Source organism: Engystomops pustulosus, chromosome 7 (genome assembly GCF_040894005.1).
Source record: "Engystomops pustulosus chromosome 7, aEngPut4.maternal, whole genome shotgun sequence".
Taxonomy (NCBI): domain Eukaryota; kingdom Metazoa; phylum Chordata; class Amphibia; order Anura; family Leptodactylidae; genus Engystomops; species Engystomops pustulosus.
In genome coordinates this window covers 29406538-29427948 of record NC_092417.1, presented here as the reverse complement: position 1 = coordinate 29427948, position 21411 = coordinate 29406538, and the positions used below count along the sequence as shown (strand labels likewise).

Below are 21411 nucleotides of genomic sequence, written 5' to 3'. Positions count from 1 at the left end.
ATGTTTTCCAGGCAGTGTTGTCATAGTGTATATGGGGACATCATTATATGTTTTCCAGGCAGTGTTGTCATAGTGTATATGGGGACATCATTATATGTTTTCCAGGCAGTGTTGTCATAGTGTATATGGGGACATCATTATATGTTTTCCAGGCAGTGTTGTCATAGTGTATATGGGGACATCATTATATGTTTTCCAGGCAGTGTTGTCATAGTGTATATGGGGACATCATTATATGTTTTCCAGGCAGTGTTGTCATAGTGTATATGGGGACATCATTATATGTTTTCCAGGCAGTGTTGTCATAGTGTATATGGGGACATCATTATATGTTTTCCAGGCAGTGTTGTCATAGTGTATATGGGGATATAATTATATGTTTTCCAGGCAGTGTTGTCATAGTGTATATGGGGACATCATTTTATGTTTTCCAGGCAGAGTTGTCATAGTGTTAATGGGGGATATAATTATATGTTTTCCAGGCAGTGTTGTCATAGTGAAAAGAACTCTCGACAGTCCAGCCAATTTCCGGAAAAAACTTTTGAGACTTTTATTTGGTCAGAATACAAACATCCACAGCATTGTTTCTCAATATTCCCTTGCTCTATCCAACGCGTTTCAAACGGATTAACCGTTCTTAATCATGGTGTATCTGGTGTGGTCTTAATCATGGTGTTGTCATAGTGTAGATGGGGACATCATTATATGGTGTCCAGGCAGAGTTGTCATAGTGTTAATGGGGGACATCATTATATGTTTTCCAGGCAGAGTTGTCATAGTGTAAATAGGGACATTATTATTACCCATGTTCTTCTCATGTAGTGGAGCTGCTGCTGTAGGGATCAGGCTGGAGGAGGCCCCATGGTTAAATGTTATGTCCTGATGATGGTGCCCTCGGATGTACGTACCCGGGGATAGACAAGTAGTGAATGTACAATGTAGGAGTCTCATAGGGGATGCCAAGGTCTATGGGATTCCCAAACCCTGTAAGACATTGAGAGTCAGACGATTCACTTGTACTAAAAAATGATGGCTTCTGGTTCGGATGTGATTGGGCCTAGCATGGATCTGGGAGACACTTATATATAGGGTATTGGTACCAATGAGTAGATACTGAGGGTCTTGGGTGCTGCAGAGAACCTCGAGGTGACTATAGATTGGGGTCTGGTATATATATATATTATAATAGGTGTATAATGGAATAGATACAGAGGAGATATGGAAAAGGACATTTATGTTGTAGCTTCAGGTTTTGGGCTGAGTTTTGTGTACATGTTGACGCTCATTTTGGTAAATGAAACTTTTCTTTCTTTCTTGTCCACTAATGTCTGATATTATGTCTCCAGCTGTAGAGATCACAGTGTCCTGGACACTCATTGATATCCATGGAGGACATTTATCAGAAGTGAGAGCAGAGCTATTCTAGTTGCTCATAGCAACCAATCAGAGCTCAGCTTTCATTTCCCCACAGCTGTTTATAAAATTGAAGCTGAGCTCTGATTGGTTTCCACGGGCAACTGGAACAGTTTTACCTCAGACACACGGATAAATCTTTCCTCATAATTAGAGGATGGATGAGTTTGAGGTGATAGAGCAAGAAGAGGAGTTGGAGGTAATTGATATAGGTGCGGTGGAGGAGATGAAGATAGAGAAGAAAACCCAGAAGGTGGAGGTAAAGATGGCATGGGAGGAGGGGAAGAACACCAAGGAGAAAAAGTTGGAGGTGAAGAACATTAAGGAGACAAAGTTGGAGGTGATGAGAGCATGGGAGGGAGCGAAAAACATCATGGAGAAGAAGTTGGAGGTGAAGAGAGCACAGGAGGAGGTGAAGAACATCAAAGAGAAGATAATAGTGGCGAAGAACATTAAGGAGGATAAGTTGGAGGTGAAGAGAGCACGGGAGGAGGTGAAGAACATCAAAGAGAAGATGATGGCGGTGAAGAACATTAAGGAGGATAAGTTGGAGGTGAAGATAGCACATGAGGAGGTGAAAAACATTAATGAGAAGATAATTGTGGTGAAGAACATTAAGGAGGATAACTTGGAGGTGAAGAGAGCACCGGAGGAGGTGAAGAACATCAAAGAGAAGATGATGGTGGTGAAGAACATTAAGGAGGATAAGTTGGAGCTGAAGAGAGCACCGGAGGAGGTGAAGAACATCAAAGAGAAGGTGATGGTGGGGAAGAACATTAAGGAGGATAAGTTGGAGGTGAAGAGAGCACATGAGGAGGTGAAGAGCATTAATGAGAAGATAATTGTGGTGAAGAACATTAAGGAGGATAAGTTGGAGGTGAAGAGAGCACCGGAGGAGGTGAAGAACATCAAAGAGAAGATAATGGTGGTGAAGAACATCAAGGAGGATAAGTTGGAGGTGAAGAGAGCACCGGAGGAGGTGAAGAACATCAAAGAGAAGATGATGGTGGTGAAGAACATTAAGGAGGATAAGTTGGAGGTGAAGACAGCACCGGAGGAGGTGAAGAACATCAAAGAGAAGATGATGGTGGGGAAGAACATTAAGGAGGATAAGTTGGAGGTGAAGAGAGCACCGGAGGAGGTGAAGAACATTAATGAGAAGATAATTGTGGTGAAGAACATTAAGGAGGATAAGTTGGAGGTGAAGAGAGCACCGGAGGAGGTGAAGAACATTAATGAGAAGATAATTGTGGTGAAGAACATTAAGGAGGATAAGTTGGAGGGGAAGAGAGCATGGGAGGAGGTGAAGAACATTAATGAGAAGATAATTGTGGTGAAGAACATTAAGGAGGATAAGTTGGAGGTGAAGAGAGCACGGGAGGAGGTGAAGAACCAGGAAGAGAAGGTGGATAAAATCAAGAAGGAGCATAAGAAGATGACGTAAGTCTATCCATACACAGATTTGTATAATGAAACAAGTCAATAATCTCATACATTTACCTATAACAGGACAAATAAAAAATGGAGCAGTTGCTCATAGTGACCAACTATTCTCCATGTCACTATGGACATTGACTCCACCTTCAGTTTCCTCCAGTTTTCATCAATACATGGATGAGAATCTCTTGACCTGTATATATCATGTATCTCCTCATATTCCCCAACAGGTGGTGGAGGAAAGTCTATGAGTCAGACTCCAATAAAGGGTAATTTTATAATACTACTACAAGGGGTAAAGGCAAATTTACCATCAAAATCCATCATGATAAACCAGGCACCGTGACTGTGGTAATCTTTTTATATTTATTTTCCATGGTCTCCTTCATCCTAAAATCAACGTTTAAAATTATGCTAATGGATCTGGGGGCGTTACCAGAGCCCCTCCGTGCTGTAGCTTCAAAGGTTGTTACAATGAGCAGAACATGTCTCACCCAACCCCCTGCTTTCTCCCTTTGCCTGTGTAATCTAGCAGCACCAGGTAGTGCAGAGTGATGGGAGCTGGATGGGGTTATAAAAGTTGATTATAACATATATAAGAAGATTACCACAGTCACGGTGCCTGGTTCTATGAGTAAGTGTCCCCGGTTTATCATGATGGATTGTGATGGTGGATTTCCTTTAATTCTGTAGGGACATTATAGATTATTGTATTAATTATTACTGGGGAATTTCTATTGCGCAAAACAGTGATGGAGCTTCTTATGGGGGACGTGAGGGGTATATGGGTTACCTGAGGTGTACATGGAGGGCTTTGGGGGATATGATGGGTTTATAGAGGACATGAGGTTTATATGGAGGGCATGAGTGGTATATTTGATTATGAGGGATATATGGGGACGTGAAGGGTAAATGGAAGACATGAGGTGTATTTGGGGATATGTGGGGTAAATTGGGACATGAGGGGTAGATGGGTGACATATGGGATATATGGGGACCAAGAGGAATGTAAGGGGTATATGGAAGAGATATTGGGTATATAAAGGACATGTGGGGTATATTGGGGAGATATGAGGGGTATGTGAGACAAGAAAGGTATATAATGGACCTTAGGAATATATTGGAGACATATGAGGGGTATATGGGGGACATGAGGGGTAAATGGTGAACATAAGGGGCATATGGGGGACCATTGTTAGGTAATTTCAGTTACAAGTGTTGTGTTTTTTTATTTTAGGATGAGAATTGCCAAAAAAATGTCATCTTTTACACCTGGTAACATGTAAGTATATAAACCAGCCAGGATTACACTGCTGGGGCCCAGGGGGGCACATACTTTATATCACATTACCTTTATCTTTCTAATAGTGGTCACAATAAAATACAGAATTATTAATAGAGATATAATTATGTTCTATGACTTATAGGAAGGAGATGGAAGAACCGGAGAAAGATAAGACAAAACATCAGGAAGAGGAGAAGGTTGAGGAGAAGAAGGTGGTTGAGGAGAAGGCAGCGGTTGAGGAGAAGGAGGTGGTAGAACATCTGGAAACAGAGAAGGAGATAGAGGAGTTGAAAAAAGAACATGAGCAAGTGGTGGAGGTAGAAGATGGAGATCTGGAAGTGTTTCAGGAGAAACATCGGGAAGCAGAAAAGGAGCAGGAACTGGAACTGGAGGAGGAAGTGCTCGGAGAGGAGATAGATGATGAATATCTGGAAGACATAACAGAATCTAAGAACTTTGTAGTGAGTCCAGGAAGGTGAGTGCATGTATAATAAGAGGACTATACACAGACATTATGGACATACTGTACATAGTGATATCATCAAAATGATCCATACATTGACCACTGTCTTTACAATTATAGACCTGTTGGATGGGAGTTAAAGGTGGCCTGGCCAAGCGAGGAGTCTCTCCAGTAAGTATATGGAGTATTTAGGACTGAATTCACATTGAGTCACATATTTTCTGTGTTGAGATTAACCCTTCTCAGTGTCCTAAGAACATGACCCAGAACATTAAAGGGAGATCCTGGAAAGCTTCCTCCACTATGGACATGGAGATTAGTTTTCTACTTATTCTTTCCTTTAGGCCAAGACGTAGGTGGTGGAGACCTAAGTGTCTTAGAGGAAGCAGCAGAAGGAAGAGGTGAGTGATCTTTTGTCTTCTGTGTTTTAGAAGTCTCTAACTTTATAGCGATGTGTATTATTTCTGTAGAGGAGTATAAATAACATTTATTCCAGTAGCTCCCCCTGGTGGTGGCAGACACTAAGCTATATTTATCTAAAAGTAAGTGTAACATTAGTTATAGAGGATAGATATAGAAGACCGTTATTGTCTCTCTAGCATGAATTTTATCAGAATTCCAGAAGGATAAAGATTGGACGGATATATGATGTAAGATATATGCAGAAAATCAAGTTTACACCTACTTTAGTGCTTTCCATAAAATCTTTTCTGTACTTATTTGGTCCTATGGAACATCCGAGCTGCATCTTGGGTTTTTAAAATAGGACATGGAGATAAATATATTTCTAAAGGTTTGGTGTGTATTATGGAATATTGTTGGGGTCACGAGGCCACTTAATTTTACAAATCTATTCAATAGCCCCTTCTTTGAAGAATTGATAAAGATTGGGGATGTCAACTTTTGGTTCAAAAAGGGTATATGGTTATAGGTATATATGGTTTTTCAAGATTAGTTGAAAAACGTGGATGATATCTTTTGTGTTTAGTTATGAAAAAAACTGAAAATTTGGCCAAAAATTTGGCAAATTCTCCATTTTCAAATTTCAAAATTCTCAGCTTTTTTTTTTTAGGCAAATAGTCATACCACCCAAAAAAACTTCATAACTAACATTCCCCAAATGTCTTCTTTGTATTAGCATAGTTTTTTTATGCATTCAATCATTTAGAGGTTTTACTTTTTCATGAAAATCACCAAAAACCTATATTTAGAGGGACCTGCACAGCTTTAAGTGACGTTGAGAGGCCTAAATAATAGTAAATAATTTACCCTGTAAATGAATCATCAACGTATGAAAAATCAACTTTAAAGGAAATCTACCACTTAGAAACACCCATTTTAAGGCAAACATATCTCTAGACGGGTGTTGTTCAGCTGATGCAGGTGTAGGTCTTCTATCTGTCAGGAACTGAGCTGTTTTGGCGTAAAATTTTTTTAAAAATTATGCTAATGAGGCTTTGGCCCTCCTGTGTTCAACACACAGGGGTGCTCGGGTATTATCCTAATTATTCACGCCCACAGGGTCAGTGTATCACAGTCTATAATTCAGCGTATTAGGTGCTACAGCTCCTAAGAGCTTGGTGAAACCCTTTACGTGTTTCGCAGGGGTTGAAAACAAAATGGAGGTGCAATTTACAAACAAAATTATAATTTTTTTGGACAATAGATTCACTTTGGTCAAAAATTAAACATTCACAAAGGAATTTTGCCCATGTTGTGACATCATAACTTATTTGTATCTGTTTGCAGCAGAAGCAGCAGTGAAGGAGACAGAAGACCTTTAAGGTAGATACACAACTTTGTCCAATCTTCCTTACTCCTATTCTATGAGACCACGTAGAGATGATGGTAGAGGGCCTCCATATCAGGACTCACCAGTATCTGATCTCACCACCATGTACCTTGGTCTTGTCTACTGCAGGTGCCACCGATTGCTCATGTGCTGCTTTGGACCAGACACTGTAAAATAGATGGATTGTGGACGGGGCTTGGTCGAAGGGAAAGTTGACCGTGTGATGCTTCATCTCTGCACCAACAGACACTGAGTAGAAATCTCTGCCAGTTATATGTTTTTTTGGCTGTGACGAACCAGCAGTTTTTATCTTCCATATAGTCAGAAGATCCTTGGACTTGAAACCGTCTAACAAACCAACTCATTGGATCCTCTTCAAAGTGGACAAAATGGTGCCACCGTGCATCCAGGAGACCAGCCCGAGGACAGGCACAACACTCCACTAAACTGGAGGTGTAGAGAAGCTCTGAAAATACGAATTTCTGTAAAATGGTTTCCCAATTACATGTGCAGTCACAACAAAAGCAACTTCTCGTCAGTGGCTTTTTGTAGACCTCTCATCGGCAACACTTCCAGCTGAGTAATGAATCCCTTGATGTCCCTTCTCTGCCAGAATAAGATTCTGTACCATTGGAACTTCCCCAAGAAGGTGATTCATTAGGTCCAATAGCACGAATACTTACTTATTTGAAAGATAGATTTTCCTTATTGGACTTGTTGAGCCATCACCTTCAGAATGGAGAAGAAGATCTACCGGATGGGACTGCATTGTCTCACCTGTGGGTTGAGTTAGTGACTCTGGGACTATCTTCACACATTTGTTCTGTTACTTCCCAATATAAGAATATGTTTAAAATATCTGATAGACTTCTCTTTGTCCTTATCGTGTTATTGTCTTTGTATATTTTAAACCAGGTATTCCACACGGGCCAATCGCTCTACACGGCATTTATACTGGACGATGGGTTTGGCCGCTCTTCCTCTCATCCATTCCAATGTGTATATAAATGGAGATCAATGTATTGTCAGTGGATTACCAGTCCACATAAGTGATCACTGATATGACGTGAAGACACAAGTAGGGGGGCATTTATCAAAGCTTGTACCGTGGGGCCTAACAGACATGTACTGCCCCTGGTCATACGCTTTGCTCCAAGTGTTCATGGTCCAGCAGGTTGAAGCCAATGTGGTGTGACAAAAGTGAGTAAAGGGTAGGAATAATATTTTGGGAGAAGTTATACCAGCTACAGATCTTCCAGCGCGGCTCAGCACAAGCCATGGTTTGGGAAGTTAGTTTGCGCACAGTTGGATTGCTGGGTGTATAAACTTACTTCTTTACCACATATTCCATTAGTGATACCTGTGAGTGTATCCGAGTAGAGGATGAGTGGTCGGATCTGTAGAAGCACACATAGAGAACGTGTTAGACCTGGATATGGGCTGCTGCTTCATGTGTTTCTACAGAGTAGGTCAAACAGCATCATGTGTATGCAGTCCTAGGTTAGATGTTTACAGACTCCACCTGTAGACCAGTGAATCCCCGATACCAGCTCGGGTAGGCCTACTCTAGGTAAAACATGTCTCATTCCGACCCAGTCTCAGTCCACCAGTCAGAGAAGCCGGGACAGAGGGAGATCTGATACAGCCGAGTAAATGAGTTTTTAAAAAATTTTAACAACCACAATCTGGGGGAAAGATAAAGGGGAGGGCACCCAATCCTAATAAACAGACATGTAATACATGGAAATTAATCAATTGGAAGCATTGATATTGATATACATTTATACTTATACCTTACATTACAATGACTAATGTGCAGGCTACTACATATAATAATTAGGGCGCTATGCATTAATCAATTGAGTACAAGGCACCAAATCTAAAAATATTATGGAGTGTATTATATAAGATATAATTGATTAGTAGGGGCTGTATACAAACAATTAGTTAGGGCCTTATATAGGTAAAACAAACCATTGTGGAACCTTATATTATGTCATTAATTGGGGAAGCACATAAATTAAAAGGGGTTGCCTTGGTTGCACTGTTTTTAAATACCGTATATACTCGAATAGAAGCCGACCCGAGTATAAGCTGAGGTACCAAATATTAACACAAAAAAAAGCTAGCCAGTCCCCTTCCCCCCAGTATACAGCCACCAACCCTTGCCCCCAAGTATATAGCAGGCCAACACATGAGGTCCCCCAGTATATAGCCAGCAGCCCCTGCCGACAGTATATACCCAGCCCATAGACCCCAATATATAGCCAACAGCCCCTGCCCCAGTATATAGCTAGCAGCCCCTGCCCCCAGTATATACCCAACAGCCAGGTACCATAATATTGTAAGTGACTGTGGTATTTTTAGGGGCACAGTGTGGAATTGTGTTTCCGAAAGTAAAACATTTCTTGGAGAAGAGTTTGCTATGATATGTCATGACAGGGAGAAGTCATAAAGTTTTGGGCCAAAAGTAGTTGACATGTCACCTGTCAGGTACTTGATGTCACTTGATGTCTGTGACTGATCAGTATTGTAGTCACTGACTGAGATTATTGTATGTGAGACAACTCTCAACCCAACACTGAAAATTTCATGATACTTGCTAAGGCTACATTCACACTGCCGTATGGGGGACGTATATACGGCCGACGTTTATACGGCCGATATATACGTCCCCCATAGACAGCAATGGGCGCATGTCCTATTTTTTTCCGTAATACGGCGCCGTGTGCCATATCTTCCTATGGAGAGGGGCGGGTTGAGCTGCACTCACCTCCTCCTCCTCTCCCCGTGCACTGCCGTTGCCCGCTACGGTACCGGCAGGCAACGGCAGTGTGAATGTAGCCTAAGTCTACTTTCTGTGTAGAAGGCCGGGGGGGGGACCGGGGGTCCAACACTAAGTAGATATGAGATATATATATATACGCAATGCCAGGAATTGTGATTATTTCCCTCTTTAATCCACCTCCAGGCCAAGTAGGCGTAGAGGGGTGTGAAGGTGGCGCGCCCAACAGTGGAGTGAGCCATTGCGGGGAGTTCCTGTCTGCGCCCATTAAAGGACATTGGGGCAAATTTACTTACCCGGCCCATTCGCGATCCAGCGGCGCGTTCTCTGCTCTGGATTCGGGTCCGGCCGGGATTCATGAAGGCAGTTCCTCCGCCGTCCACCAGGTGGCGCTGCTGCGCTGAAAATCATCTCCACGCGCCGGAATGCACCACCTCGGACCAGGTGAAGGTAAGCGGTCACCAAGCGACACTTTTTCGGGTTTTAAATGCGGCGGTTTTTCCGAATACGTCGGGTTTTCGTTCGGCCACGCCCCCGATTTCCGTCGCGCGCATGCCGGCGCCGATGCGCCACAATCCGATCGCGTGCGACACAATCCCGGGGCAATTCAGGTACAATCGGCGCAAATCGGAAATATTCGGGTAACACGTCGGGAAAACGCGATTCGGGCCCTTAGTAAATGACCCCCACTAGCTCAGATTACAGCAGCCGCTAGATACATCAGGATGACGGAGCCTCCTGCTATATCCAGCACCCAGGATGGAAGGGGGACACACACATCATAATATCCATGGTGTGTCTGCGTATTATCAAAAACCCTCATAGATATTAGATAGATAGATAGATAGATGATAGATAGATATGAGATAGATAGATAGATAGATAGATATGAGATAGATAGATAGATAGATAGATAAATAGATAGATATGAGATAGATAGATAGATAGGAGATAGATAGATAAATAGATAGATATGAGATAGATAGATAGATAGATAGATAGATAGATAGATAGATAGATAGATAGATAGATAGATATGAGATAGATAGATAGATAGATAGATAGATAGATAGATAGATAGATAGATATTGGAGTGCTGCCCACTTTCTTGCATCTAGATAGATAGATAGATAGATAGATAGATAGATAGATAGATAGGAGATAGATAAATCCATAATAGTTAGATTATGGGGCAGATTTACTTACCCGGTCCATTCGCGATCCAGCGGCGCGTTCTCTGCGGTGGATGCGGGTCTTCCGGCGATTCACTAAGGCACTTCCTCCGACGTCCACCAGGTGTCGCTGCTGCGCTGAATTCCGCCGGAGTTCACGATCCTATTCTTGGTGAAGGTAAGTGCGTGTCCAGCGACACTTTTTTTTAAAATGCAGCGGTTTTTCCGAATCCGTTGGGTTTTCGCTCGGCCACGCCCCCTGATTTCCATCGCGTGCATGCCGGCGCCGATGCGCCAAAAACCTGGGGCAATTCAGGAAAAATCGGCGCAGATCGGAAATATTCGGGTAACACGTTGGGAAAATGCGAATCGGGCCCTTAGTAAATGACCCCCAATATTTTTTATTCTATAACCACAAATACTCATAAACCAGCATACGAGCCGAATACACAAAACAGATGATTTATGTAAAAAAAAAAAATTGCTTCTGTTTCTATTTTAGTTACATTGCAGTCATTGAAAAGACAGCAAAAATGTGCATACACCCAGGAATGAATGCGGTTATCCAAAAATAGAGCGTTGAAAAAAAAAAAAAATCTGAAAGAAAATGTAATAAAGTTTTGTCTACTCTAATAATTCCCAAGTATTTTTACAGTACATTGTTTGTTACGCCATTTACGTCAGGTAGCCTTTTACTTGGTCTGGAGAGGAAGCTGAAAAAAAAGGAATGTTTTTATAAAAATGTTTTCACCTCCTCCCACCAGTACCTGTGGTGCCGCTCTCCCGGAGCCTGGAACACCAGCCAAGGGCTATTCCTATTAGCACTTCATCCCTCTCACCGCTCAATAATCGCGTAGCCTCAGGAAATCTTGGAACTTCCTCTGCACTGCTCTTAGACTTTACAGCGTCTTTTTAGGAGAGGAAAGTCTTCGGCAATAAGTGCACAGCTCAGTGAAATGATGAAAGACGTCTTTAGTGACTAGAGTTTTGTTACCTTGTTAGTAAATCGACAATAATAATAATAATTATATTAATAATTATAATTATAATCTAAACTTCAAATTATACAGGTCTACCGGCACTGGAACATACTAGATTCAAGATGTCTGGGTAGGTTTCAGGTTTTTTTTACCCTTTAACCATTATACAACCATCTCCTCTTCTCTGCAGTGAACCACCAGGACGCTACCTCTAGGTAACTCAGTTAGGGCAACAGTATGTGGCAGTGAAAGGATAGGCAAGAAATGTGGACAGGCTGAGGTCAAGGCAGACAGAGGGTGTTCTTCATAATAGATTGGCCAAGGTTTGGGAATGCAAAGTATGTTCTGCATGTTGCACCAGACAAACTCAGGGCTGGCAGAGAGTGTTCTGCATGATGGACTAGACAAGGTCAGGGCAGGTCAAGTGTGTTCTGCATGGTGGAAAGGCCAAGATCAGGGTAGGCAGAGTGTGTTCTGAATGGTGGACAGACTAAGGGCAGGGCCAGCAGAGTGTGGTTTTCTTAATGGACTGGCCAAGGTTTGGGAATGCAGAGTGTGTTCTGCATGTTGGACCAGACAAGTTCAGGGCTGGCAGAGAGTGTTCTGCATGATGGACTAGACAAGGTCAGGGCAGGCCAAGTGTGTGCTGCATGGTGGAAAGGCCAAGATCAGGGTAGGCAGAGTGCGTTCTCCACAGTGGACTGGCTCAGGTCAGGACGGGAATAGAATGTTCTGCATGATGGAAAGGCCAAGGTCAGGGCAGGCAAATTGTGTTCTGCATAATGGAAAGACCAAGGTCTGGGTAGGCAGCGTGTGTTCTGCATGGTGGAAAGACCAAGCTCTGGGTAGGCAGAGTCTGTTCTTCATGGTGGACTGGTGGACTGGCTAAGGTCAGGACGGGAATAGAATGTTCTGCATGATGGACTGGCCAAGGTCAGGGCAGGCAGAATGTGGACAGACAAGAGCTGAGGGCAGGTGGCACAGGTTCAGAGTCAAAACACAGGAACAGGTTAGGGCAAGTGGTCTATGAAACCCACAATCAAATCACACTTATAGAATTACAAACGATATTAGTGAATTTTTTGGTCACTATTTTCCCCCGTTGTTTTTTGGGGTATAGATACATGCTTCATGAATTTGCACTAGACAAATGTCTCATGAATGACCTTATTTAATATGGTGAACCTAATGAATCTGAGTTATAATTAACCTTTTATCGGCCTGTGCTGATGAAAGAAGTTGCAGGACTAAACTAGTATTACTAACTAGTGACCCCCTGCACTAATGCAGTGGTCTGATCGTCACTCGGGAGAATACTAATGGGCTTTTTTGGTGAAAATGACCAGTAGAGGTAATCCTGAATGAAGGACCTTACCCATTACATTTATATCTCATCAGAGGCAATATCTTAATGACACAACTCCTTTAATATTACTGGCTTTTGTTCTCTACCTCGTCCTGTTTTTGGGCTAGTTGCCCTGCTTGGATCTACTGGTACTCCTCAATAAATTGAAATGGTGGTAAAAACTGCCTGATCCAATCCCTGACAGCCCCTTATTATAAGGCACCTTCCCGCAAAGTTAGTTGCCTGAGCACTAAGTTCCTGTTCTATTAGATTCTCATGGAGGTTCCCGATTTACTACTATCGGCCTTCTGTGTTCCTGACCTGAAGTTTTATTGACTTTGTATGTTGATCCTAGAAAGACCTGAATTCATACGTTGCTATTGTGCTACAACTTCTGATTATTCTCGGCCTGCTCCCCTCATGTCTAACATCAGTATCCCATGATCACCTGGTTCAGCCTATACAACCTATACAGGATCTGGGGTTTAAGGGTGAAAATCAAAGGTCACCTAGAAGACTTCCTTGGGAGCAGTCCGACATGATACTGGTTAGGTGGCCACTGCTCATAATAGCAATAGTGCTCAAGAAACATGACATCAGCACTTGCGTCCAGGAAATATGGATAGGAAGGACACGGTGTTCCTCTCCCATACTGTAAGTATCATTTTAAAGAAGTTATTTCCTAGATCTGTAATTTCTCTCTTCTGATTATAGGAGGCAATGGCTTGCATAACATTATGTGCCGTGCTAAGGGAGGGGAGGCGGCTCGCAGTTATAGGATATCATTGTTAATGTTCTAGTCCCTGGTGTTTTGGAAACTGTCAGAATTCAATAACAGCCTAAGACTCCTTCCACAATTACAAGGTCCGGAATACTCAACATTTTTTGGAACACAGTAGCAAGGGCTGAAATTCTCTTGATTCTCACTTTCCATGTACCAAAACACTGGCTTTTCTCCAGTGAAAACCAATCAAAACATAGTCTCAGTAGCTATTATATTCTCTCTGGAATTGAATGTTTTCCGGAGCAGCTGCTAAACTAAGCCCAGGATCGGCAGTCTCGGCAGGAGACTATTAAACCTCTGATGTCTCTAGCAGACAGTTACTTTTTATACCTCTCGCCTTCTAAATATGGCATCACGTGGAGCGCCATCAGTACAAATATTCACATTTCCTTTTCGGCGTCACTTAGAAATGTATAAATATAAGTAGATTGTAGAAATACCATAACCAACATTACAAAGCCATGGGTCATCAGGATCGGCACCGTCTTAAGAATAGTTCAGTTGGCTTATATGGTATATGGGCCACTGGGGTCTCAAGCATCAAAGCCCAGTCTGTGGCCCAGTCTGACTTTGGTTGGGTCAAGCTTGAGGACTGGCCAACAGGAGAACAAGTGAAAGCTCTGGGAGGCCACCACCCCCTACAACAGACTATTTTATATACAGATATTCAACATACACAATATTCTAAATGTATCTGTACAATAATATGGCTCACCAAGCTAAGAGAGTCTAAGATCAAAGCAGGTCAGCAGGTTACTGTCAGGGGTCCCAGTATCATAACAGTCCTAGACAAGGAATAGGAAAGAAGTTGCTATTGAATGAAATGTAGATGGACTATGTTTTAGAAATTGGCAAGTAGATGTCAGATAATAATTACATGTAGTACTGTAGTATTGAGGTCCAAGACCCTGAATCATGGGCTCTGAGGATCCCTATCCGACACTGGCCGAGGCCTGTAAAGAAGCACTAATTTTGTTACAATCTTGGTTTTGATCCCTTGGTCATGCAACTTTTTAAGGTTGGCTCCAGGAAAAAAATCAAAATGCTGGCAAATAGGGATACATGCTGCAAACACTTCCCTTACTATCTTTGAAATCCTTCTCCTACACTGAGGCTGATCACAGTATATTGCACTGGTGGACATACACATGTTTGTGGTGGGGCGCCAAATTTGTATTTGCCCTACCCCATGGCCCGTTGTGTTTGTCCCTTGTCCCATTTGCTGATGCTTCGGTAGGTCACTGTTTGCGGTGGTACCGCCAAACCCTATTACCATTCTTTAACCATAAAAATGGGCTTCCTTGCTGCCATTTTTGGAAGGAGTCTGGAGTCAGTAAGGGGTCACATTGGGTTTAACACTAAAGGTGTGGCAAGAATGCTAAAAGAGGGACCAGTCAGTAGCAGTGCCTATATACAGCCTTCTGTAGATGAGATAGTGGGGAAAGACTGGTGATGATAAGGAGAGCCTTTGTCTGATCAGCTCTCCATGCCCCAGAGATAGATTGATCTCCTCGTGCTAATGCTCTGGTCTTCATTCACGTTTTGTACTACTGTTAACCACTGGCCTCATTGGTCATGTGCAGTACATACTACAGTGTAGCCACATTGTTGAGGCCAGTGAATGACTACAGGAAGGACATCTTATAGGCGTGTCGGGACTTATAGCCATTGATACTGCTCTAGGGGCTTCTTGGAAATATGCAAAGGGAAAACATCAAGCATGACTTTCAAGAAGCCTAGTGACATGATGTGAGATTAAATCCAACATATATATGTATATATATATATATATATATATATATATATATATATATATATATGACAATCCATGGCAGCAGCAAGGAAAGCAAAGACTGTTAGGAGCCAACACAACGCTAACAGCTAAGGAGACACGGAATGAACACATCAATTTTTATTTATTTTTTGAATTTTCCTGCTCTCAGACAATATTGTAAAAATTCCAGATATCCCCTTTAATAATGACTGGAACTAAATCAAAGAAAAGGGTGGTCTTTGACATTTTCACAGCGCTGTATGACGTACGCTAATAAGTCTCCTCATTCAATGTGCTGGTGTCATAGATTTTGGTTATATTTCCTTCAGCCACATGTGTAGGTGTTCTCCTGGCCTGTCTGGTTTATGGGTTATGAGAGTCAAAAGTTCTCAGGGCTATTTTTATTATTTGGTGTATGAAGTTTATTACATTTTGTTACAATAAAATCGGTGGTTGAAGCAGTGCTTGGCCAATAGGGTGGAAACATTGTGCATAATAACACTATAATAATGGTGAGGGCTAAACCCAAAGACTGTAATAATATAGACTACTAATAACTGCTGGCTCCTGCATCTCCTCTTCAGCATCTAACTATTTGCCTGTCTGTATATCTATATCTATCTATCTATCTATCTATCTATCTATCTTTCTATATCATATCTATCTATCTATCTATCTATCTATCTATCTATCTATCTATCTATCTATCTATCCATCCATCCATCTATCTATCTATCTATCTATCTATCTATCTATCTATCTATCTATCTCTATCTATCTATCTGTCTATCTCATATCTATCTATCTATCCATCCATCCATCTATCTATCTATCTATCTATCTATCTATCTATCTATCTATCTATCTATCTCTATCTATCTATCTGTCTATCTCATATCTATCTATCCATCCATCCATCCATCTATCTATCTATCTATCCATCTATCTATCTATCTATCTATCTATCTATCTATCTATCTATCAACCAATCAACCTACCTATCTCTAGTCTACCATCAAAACAAATGCATAAAAACCTTAGCAGACCGGCCTCTTCAGCCTCCCAACTATTCAGCCTCATCAGGTTCCCACTATCCTTTAAATGGTCCAATGCATTGGCTTTAAAGTTTAAAAAGCCCCCAAAACTCCCCAGAACTCCAGGAAAAGCTCTAGAATGTATGAGACAAATCCACAGGGGGTAAACCGAGCTGTGACAGACTCAACCATATATTGTACACAAAGGTAGAAATGTCCGCTGTAAGGAGGCACAACCAAAAAAGGACAAAAGGCAACCCCCTGGAACAGCTGGTATGACAAAGAGTGTAAAAACCCTACACAAGATCCTCAAAACAGCCTTCAACAAGAAACACAGAGACCCAGTAATGCCAGCCTGAAGGGAAGCCTTCAACACCATATTAAATCAATATAAGTTCATACACGGAAAGAAGGAACACAACTACATTTCCAACAAGCTCATCCAAATCCAAGATGCCCTCCAGGACAAACTTATTCTGGGACCTATTGCACCATATGGGCTCCAGTGATAGGTCAGAAAGTGACCTCCATATCCAGAGTGGCAACATCTGGTACCAATGCTTCGAGGATCTCAACAAAGGACAAGCAGGTCAAGATCTCAAAGACATAAGGAGAAAACTAGAACCCTTTGAGGAATAAAATCAGAGATTTCCAAAACCCTCTAACACCTCATAATCCTGCAGAGAGCATCTCCTCCATAAGATGTCAAAAAAACTAGCGGCCCCGATGGCATCCTACAAGAGATGATAGCATACAACCCTCCCCAAATACAGGGAGCAATAGCCAAACTCTTCAACATTGTCAACAAGTGACATCTACTTCCCTCCGATATGGTATCATTGAGCCTGAACAAGTAGAACTCTTCCAACTACCGAGGGATCAATGTGTGTAGTAATCTGGGAAAGTTATTTAATTGTGTCCTGAATAGGAGAATCTCCAACTTCCTAACCCAGCCCAATGTCCTCAAAAAGAGCCAAGTAGGGCTGATTCCAAACCATCACATCACTGACCACCTCTATACCATGCACAGACTCATCCAGAACCAAGGCAAAGCGGAGAAGGATATATGGACTTTAAAAAGGCCTTTGGTGTGGCACCATGGTCTTCCTAAAACTGCTGGAGAGCAGAATAGAAGGTAAAGTCTATGATTACATTATGTGTGTGTGGTCCACACACATACCTAGACTTGTCAAGGTGGGACTTCAGTTTAAAAGAAATATTCTGCAAACACCTTCTCCAAGTCCATTGGAGCACCTCAAACAGTGGATCTAATGGAGAACTGGGCAGATTCCTTTTACATATTACAGTCCAGAAGATGGCTCAACTACAGAGAAGCAACCCAAATTCCTTCCACCATAAAGTCTTGCAACAGCAAGGGGACCCTGTAAACCGAAACCCAGCCAGACACAAACATGGACCACTCATGGCTGACAAAAGCAAAAATCATGGGAACGGTAATCAAGGCCCATCAAACAAATCAACAAGGACCACCAGAGAGTCATCCCAGAAGCTGTCCATCTACCAGAGTCTAAGGAGCACACTACAGCCCACACCAGACTGGCGCTGTACCTGGTACCCCAGAGACCGTCAGATCCTGAGCCCCATAAGACTCCGCTCAGCTTGATAAAGGACAGTATTGTCACTTTAATAATTTCAAACTCAACAATAGAAAAGTCTGATAAACCTATAAATTTAGGCGGAATCGTTTGACTATTTTATGTGTATGCAGGCCTCCACCCTGACTCTCCCCAAGCTTATAATAAAGGGTGGGAAGGAAGGATCGAGTGGCAATGGCCTACTCAACTTTCTACATTCAGAACATATACATGATCTGCAAACAGCATTTATATGAATTTGAAGGAATAGTCAAATATTAATTTTGCAAATAGCTTTTTAATGTTAATAGTTATCTTTAGGAACACTAGAACATTTTTTTTCTATCATTTGGTATGTTTTCCTACTATTCTCATATGTAGTCCAAAATCTGCAAAAATGGACCATTCCATGTGGCATATTGAAGAAGTTTTACCGCAACAGAATCTGTCTCTAACTCCCAGTTGTCACAATCTCAGGGGAATAGTCTCTTAGGACTAAGTCAGTGGACTCCCTGGACCACCGCGGGAGATAACAATACTAGCCGCAACCCGGGAGCGGAGTCTAAGTGAACTCCTGGTCTTCGCCAGAGCCCGCCACAAAGCGGGATGGTCTTGCTGCGGTGGGGAGTCAGCAGGTCGCCCCGCGGGCACGACTAGTCCCGCGGCGGCAGCCAAGGAAGGGACACGGGGACCACGGGAAGGCAGGACCTCGGATGGCAGGCAGGACCTCGGATGGCAGGCAGGACCTCGGATGGCAGACAGGACCTCGGATGGCTACTGGATTACCGAACCGCCACAGGATACCAGGATCGCCACAGGACACCAGGACCGCCACAGGACACCAGGACCGCACCAGGATACCAGGACTGCCACAGGATACCAGGACTGCCACAGGACAGCAGGATCGGCACAGGACACCAGGACCGTCACGGGACACCAGGACAGCCACAGGAACACGGGAACACCACGGAACACCATAGAAGACGGGAACAACACGGAACACGGGAATCACAGAATCCACAGAGGGGCCTGGAAACGCTCGGGGACACGGAGGGCTTTTTCTTCAGTAACAGGACATGAAGATCCGGCAGGGGATGCTGGGAGTAGCCAGGCTATATAGCAGAGCCGGGAATGGCAGCGGCAATAAGGAGGACGCTGACCCTTTAAATTCTTGAAGAGTCGGGCGCATGCCCTAGTAGCAGGAGCGTGCGGCTGGGAAGGAAGGAGGCGCGCGGACCACACCGGGACCCGAGCAGAGCCAGGAGTCTGGAGAGGTGAGTAAAGGCGAGGGGGAGCAGGGCAGGACAGCGAAGCATGGGTGCACCAGCGATCCGCAACATGGATCGCGGGGACACCCATGACAAGAACCGGACCAGGGGGCTGCGTGGCACAGCAGGACACGGGTGACACCAGTTATCTCAGAATCTGTCTCAGAGAATCTGCTCCATACCTTTCTCAGTAGCTTTGGTAATATCATATAGGTTATTATGCAGAAGTTCTGACCTGTAATGTGAATTAAGCACTTGGTGAGATTTTGAGCTCCTTCAGCCTCCGCCTGTACCTTTTATCTTTCCTTTTTTCCTCCTTTCACTTTCCCCTCTCCATAGACTTCAATTAATTAATTTAATAACTCTGTGAATCCAATCCGTTTCGATCTTACGAGAAAGATTCAGGATAGATTTCATTGAGAAAAGGAGGCGTAATGGAACAAACTAAGTAATCGGAAACTTTACTGAGATCCGATGTAAACTTAGTGATCACATTAGGATACTACGTAATTTTGTAGAAACATTTTCTTTCTATACCGTTCACAATTTAACCTGTGTATCTACTTTATTAGAAAGACTGTCTATGAGAAGGTCCCCCCTTTAAGGTTAGTTTAATTTATACAAAATTAATAAAGTAGGACATTATTTGCACTTGCTGAATTTCTCCACTGTCCTGAGCGGCAGAGCTCTCCCTGGACGGACAGATTTCTAATCCCTGCACGAGACTTGTGGCTTAGAGAGTACATGTGACATGATGCTTTAAACACCGCAGCAGACAGAAGTGAAAGGACTGGATGGTCTCCAGGGCTCGGAGCTTCTCGCTGCCAAGTCGGAGCTGACTTCAGACAGCGATGAAGTGAACTGCCTGCTCTGCAGTCCAGCGCCATCACGTTTCGCACACAGAAGTAGATTCCTATCTGCGGATGTCTGCACTACAAAGAATCTGTCCTTCATGATTATTTTAACAGATTTCCAGCACTTACAGCATATATTACATCGCTGCGCTGGAATTCAGAGCTGTTATATATGATGTCCAAGGCCAAATTCCAATGAAATATACAAAGTAATATTGTAAAGTAGTTGTAAGGCCCTTTTTGTGATTATTCCTTATGGTCAATTTCGAACTAGAGAATCTATGTCCATATAACTTGTTAGGACATATGGGCTCCATGCAGTGGCGTAGCTTGAATCTGCAGGGCCCTGGGGAAAAGTCTGTGCCAGGCCCCCTGACTATAATGTATGTTTTATAGTACTAGTCTTCTCATATGGTAAAGTGACACCTTATGGGCCCCTAAGCCTCCTGGGCCCAGTTGCGATCGCACCCTCTGCACCCCCTTAAGTTACCCCCCTGGCTTCATAGATGGGGTTCCCTTAATTTGGACCATTCACTCAAATGGAGATCCTTTATAGATGCATACTATATCATGCATGGTGACACCTTTATATCTTATGGACTTGGACCAAGGTTGATCATTTGTTTGTACAAAGGGACATCCAGTTATCATAGTTTATACGGTTGAAAAAAGACACTTGTCCATCAAGTTCAACCAAGGAAGGGAAGGGATTGCATGAGGAAGGGATTTAGGGGAAACAATTCTATATAACATAACCATCAATGTTATTTAGGTGTAAAAAGGCATCTAGACCCTACTTGAAGCTCTCTACTATCCCTGCTGTGACCAGCGCCTGAGGCAGGCTATTCCACAGATTGACAGTTCTCATAGTAAAAAATCCCTGTCGCCTCTGGTGATTAAACCTTGATTTCTCCAGATGGAGACAGTGCCCCCTCGTCTTTTGATTTGATTTAATCTGAAACAACTTACCACCATATTTTTTGTATGGACCATTCATATATTTATATAAATTAATCATGTCCCCTCGTAGTCGTCTCTTTTCCAGACTAAATAAATCTAGTTGTTTTAATCTTTCCTCATAACTGAGACCCTCCATGCCCCTTATAATTTTTGTGGCTCTCTGTGGAACCCTCTCCAGCTCCAGGACATCCTTATTATGGACCGGTGCCCAGAACTGGACAGCATATTCCAAGTGAGGCCGAACCAATGCCTTGCACAGTGGTAATATTAGATCCCTATCCCGAGAGTCCATACCACTTGATACATGACAAGATCTTACTGGCTTTAGAGGCAGCTGATTTATGATCTACTAGTCACCAGGTCCTTCTCAACAAGGGACTCTCCCAGATTTACTCCCCCAAGGACATATGTTGCCTGTGGATTATTAGCCCCCAGGTGCATAACCTTACATTTATCCACATTGAACCTCA

The 21411-nt window shown here is 42.8% G+C and overlaps 1 protein-coding gene across 4 annotated transcripts; it reads left to right on the top strand.

Moving 5' to 3' along the window:
• The first annotated feature begins 1490 nt into the window (after positions 1-1490).
• On the top strand, positions 1491-7248 carry LOC140068731 (uncharacterized). Of its 4 annotated transcripts, XM_072114133.1 has the most exons (9): positions 1491-1966; positions 2069-2853; positions 3081-3119; positions 4088-4132; positions 4278-4610; positions 4719-4769; positions 4943-4999; positions 6348-6383; positions 6520-7248. In XM_072114133.1, the coding sequence occupies exons 1-9, from the start codon at positions 1571-1573 to the stop codon at positions 6566-6568; spliced, it is 1791 nt and encodes a 596-aa protein (XP_071970234.1). In that variant the 5' UTR covers positions 1491-1570; the 3' UTR covers positions 6569-7248. The 4 variants fall into 4 exon arrangements, with proteins under 4 accessions (XP_071970234.1, XP_071970232.1, XP_071970231.1 ...); XM_072114131.1 differs by having other exon boundaries at positions 1491-2853; positions 6351-6383; XM_072114130.1 differs by having other exon boundaries at positions 1491-2853.
• Positions 7249-21411: the final 14163 nt, after the last annotated feature.